The sequence below is a fragment of the Chinchilla lanigera genome, unplaced genomic scaffold (genome assembly GCF_000276665.1).
Source record: "Chinchilla lanigera isolate Chin_1 unplaced genomic scaffold, ChiLan1.0 scaffold00002, whole genome shotgun sequence".
Lineage (NCBI taxonomy): Eukaryota > Metazoa > Chordata > Mammalia > Rodentia > Chinchillidae > Chinchilla > Chinchilla lanigera.
Genome location: NW_004955403.1, coordinates 9,655,137 through 9,659,141, shown reverse-complemented (window position 1 = coordinate 9,659,141; position 4,005 = coordinate 9,655,137). Strand labels below are relative to the sequence as shown.

Genomic DNA, 4,005 nt, shown 5'->3' with positions numbered 1-4,005 from the left:
AAAGAAAGAAAGAAAGAAAGAAAGAAAGAAAGAAAGAAAGAAAGAAAGAAAGAAAGAAAGAAAATGAAAAGAAATATCTTAACCTATATATTATAATATGGAGGAGAGCCATCTTATCTTGAAGTACACAAGAACCATCCTATTACCTTCAAGACTAGGGTGACCGGGTCCCTCCTGTGCCTGGTGCACTCTCTACTTGAATTATGTCATTTATTCCACTACTTCCTATTTTCTTAACTGTGTCTTTTATCAGCTGAAGCTGCTAGTCAGAGCCTGCTTTCATTCACCACTGTTTTTTTTTGTAACATAGCCGTTAATACAGTCAGAGCTTAAACTGTACTTGTTTCTAAAAATCAATTGAAATTCACAGTGTAAAAGAACATTGTGATTTTCTACCAGGGCATATTGCAACCACAGCCAGTTAAGAAGAGTTGGCAAAGAGAATTGTAAAGATGTCCAAGGTAATGCTCACCAGACCCTACTCCATAAAGCATGGTATCATAGAGCCCTACCAGAGATTGGACTCACCCTGTGACCCTTCAGGCCTGGCAAACCAGGAGCCCCAGGAAAACCTCGAGCTCCCTGGGAAAAAATAAATAGATAAGGCATTTTAGCATCATGAATGTGAATAGAGAATTGCTTAATATCCTTTTTTCAAAACAAAATCCGGTACATGGTTTTGATCAACATAGCAGTATACCTTTATCCTTCAACAGGTATTTGGTGATCAAAAAGTAACACATCAAACTCAGAAATGGAAACATGATTTGCACAAAAGTGTAGACTAACGCCAGATACTGGCTACTGGTTTGATGACCTTTTCCAATTTTGAAATGCTCTCTCTGTGTCATTATTAGTGGCCAAGAAAAAATATGTGTGAAGCAACATGCTGTGTCCTAATTGACTAGGTCTTTAAATAAGGGAAAAATTGAGGAGAGGAATATAAGGAGGAAAACAATTTTCCCACTTTATATTGTATTTTATTTCCAGTACAAGAGTAAATTCATTTGTAGCAAGGCAATGTTTGTAATTTTCTCTGAATTTCTGAACATTGGCAGCAGGATACAATGGAATGGATAATATTATACGGTAATCCACAATTTTTATGAAGAGTTAAAGGCTATCTCTGTGGATTTCTAATTCCTTAAAAATAAGTGAAGTGAAATATCCAACAGACAAGTCAGAAAATATGAGAATGGCTGGGTCTCTTGACTTCACAATTTCTAAATCTCTGCCAACTTTATATATCTCCCACAGAAGCACCATAAACTTAGAAAAAACAAATGTAATACAACAAAAATCACATTCAGCAGTACAACTATTTTGAAACAGTGCTTGAAACTTTTTCTTTATATTCTCTTAAAAGAGATAACAGTCCTGTGATCTAATTATTCCTTATTTTTCTTGACTACATTAATTTGGTTTTGCATTGAATTTCTGTTACACTGCCACCAGTGGATTTTGCTCCTTGAGAGCTCAGATTGATGTTATCAGTTATTATCAATTTTTAATTATTATCATTAATCTTCATATCCTTATCATGCAGCCTCATGCCTGGCTAGTGGGCATTTGATGAACAGTTGCTGGGTAAACAACTGAATGGAAAAAAAGTTTTAATATTTCCAGTTCTCACAGTGTTTTTAATCTTCCCTAGGGAGGCTCTTCTCCCATGCTAGCAGTCTTACATAGACCATAAAACCCCCCTGTCCCGCAACTCACAGCCCTCATCCACTCTGTACTAAGTGAATGAATAAACAACTTGATAAATGAAATCCATATGCTAAGGTCAGAGCAATCATTCCTCTGTGACTTCTTGCAAGGAAAATATTTCTTTAGTGTTCTGAGAGTATCAGAGCAGAGGTAGGCTGAATCTGCTCTCTGAGCAAATGAGTTCCCACTAATTCTTCTGTTTACATAACCCTGCTTGGGAATTCCTTCCTGCCAAGAATTCTCTTTAAGTTTTGCAACAGGAATCCTCCCTTTTCCTGAGATCTGTCTCCCTTCCATCCGGGCCTGGCAATGCAATGCACACCCATCTGAGCCTATAGAAGAATTACTGAGATATGTTACTTCAAATAATTAGTTAACTTCAGTGCTCTGTGGCCTGGGAGGGAAATTCTCCTGCGATTACATACCCCTAACATAACAAGAAAATGAACCAGATGTCCCAGTGCTCATAAAGAATTCTCATTCCGCTGACCCAGGACTGTCATCACGGCGCAATCACACGTGCTTGCACCAAGCTCACAGAGCGCATCTGTGACGAGCTGGCAGGGCACCTTCCCTCCCCACAGAGCACCCCGCTGTGAGTGCAAAAGACATCTGTGCTGGCGACTAAACTTCAGGCCTCCGTCAGCATCTCCTTCCCAGATTGATGGGTGGAAGACCAAAGGAAAGGGAGAAAGGGGAAGGGTTTTGGGTTTCACAACTGAAATTAAATAATCCTTAGAGCCCTGGAAATTCATTTGTTAAAGGTCAGCATTCATTTGTTTTAAAAAAAAAAAATCATAATCCCTAGCATTGAACTTCATCAATTTCAGGGAGTAGAGAGGAAGGCAGTACTAAGGTTGCACTAAGTGGTAGAAACATTGGGAAATGATAGGAGATATTATAAGGAGGAGGCTGGATCAGCTTGGTGCTGTCGGGTAGGAAAAACCGTAAGAGTAGGAATGCCAGAGGAGAACTTTCACCGCTTATCATGCACTGATTGTCCCTGTTTTAGTGTAGTACTCCTTAAGGAGGACCCAGCAAAGCAACATAAGGAGCGACAGACAGGTGGGTGCAAGGATTCTTCTAGTGGCCCAGGTCATGAATTCTGGTGGAGAAGGTGGCCACAGACCTGTCCCTTTAGTGAGTCCAGAGGGAAGAAAACAGCTGTGTTGGGAAGCCTGGCGATCATCACATCTTGTCATAAGATTTTAGGACCCAGAATATTAATCCAGAATCTCTGCCAACATTAGGGTTTATGGAGCAGGCAATGAGTCGGCTCATCCACAACTTATTGTCCCTCGATGATAAACAAGTTAACAATCTCTTTCAGGCTATTGTTTTAGACATGTGGGATAACATAAAATTTAAAAAAAAAGAAAAGAATAGAATTGAAATGTTGGAATTGTCAAAAGGCCAGTGGCTTCTGAAAATTTTTTTCTTATTTTCTGACAATGTGATAGTCAGTTTGGAGAGTATCCATAACACTCTAATCCATATTAGGTTATGATCTAACTCTCTGGCTCTAGGCTTAGTTATTCATCTGGTGCCAATACAAAGCAGGGAGGTGCAATTAGCTGGAATTCTGGCTAAATGTCTTGTGATAGTTTATGTCTTCACAAAGGAAACATTGCTTAGTGGTCTGCATTTAGTTAGTGCCTAATACATAAGCATACAATAATTGCGAGTTATTTTAATGTTCTTTATTTCTTTAAGATTGCCTTTATGTCATTACTTTGAGAAGTACAGACTTACGGGTGATCCTGTAAATCCCACTTCACCAGTGTTTCCGTTCCTACCAGCTTCTCCCTTAATGAGGGAAAAAAAGAAAAACAAAGGGATGGTTTAGAGGGATTGAAACATTCTTCTGTTAGACTAGATCACAAATAAGTTGCAGATAAAAAGTCTTTGGAAAGTTCACCTGTGATGCTGTACCCCATTGTTATGGTTGATACATTGTGTCAACTTAGGGAGTCTAGAGGTTTGGCTAAGTAACTTAGCAGGAAGCCAGAGTGCTTACTTTGTATACATCCTGAGCCTGTGGAAGAGGAGGGCAAAGATTATGTGAGAGCTACATGCCCCTTAGGTGGGGGTAGCTTGTTTACGATGGAAGGCAGGGAAAAAAGCTGCTTGCCGCCATTCCTCCGGTTTGCTCTGGCTATTTGCTGTTCAGCTGCCGTTCCCCGCTTTGCTCTTGTTGCTTTGCTACCTTCTGCCTCGGAGCCAGCCAAGTATGGACCGAAACCTCCACAAACTGTAAGCTAAATAAACCTTTCCTTCCTTCATTTTGGGCATTGG

General features: G+C 39.8%; 1 protein-coding gene across 1 annotated transcript in view; it reads right to left on the bottom strand.

Moving 5' to 3' along the window:
- The window catches only part of Col5a2 (collagen, type V, alpha 2), a 141,428-nt gene that overhangs the window by 44,687 nt on the left and 92,736 nt on the right, over positions 1-4,005 (bottom strand). The window contains exons 12-13 of the mRNA XM_005373323.2: positions 3,463-3,516; positions 529-582 (exon numbers count right to left, since the gene is read on the bottom strand). Coding sequence (XP_005373380.1) covers positions 529-582; positions 3,463-3,516 — 108 coding nt within the window. The remainder of the gene's footprint in view (positions 1-528; positions 583-3,462; positions 3,517-4,005) is intronic.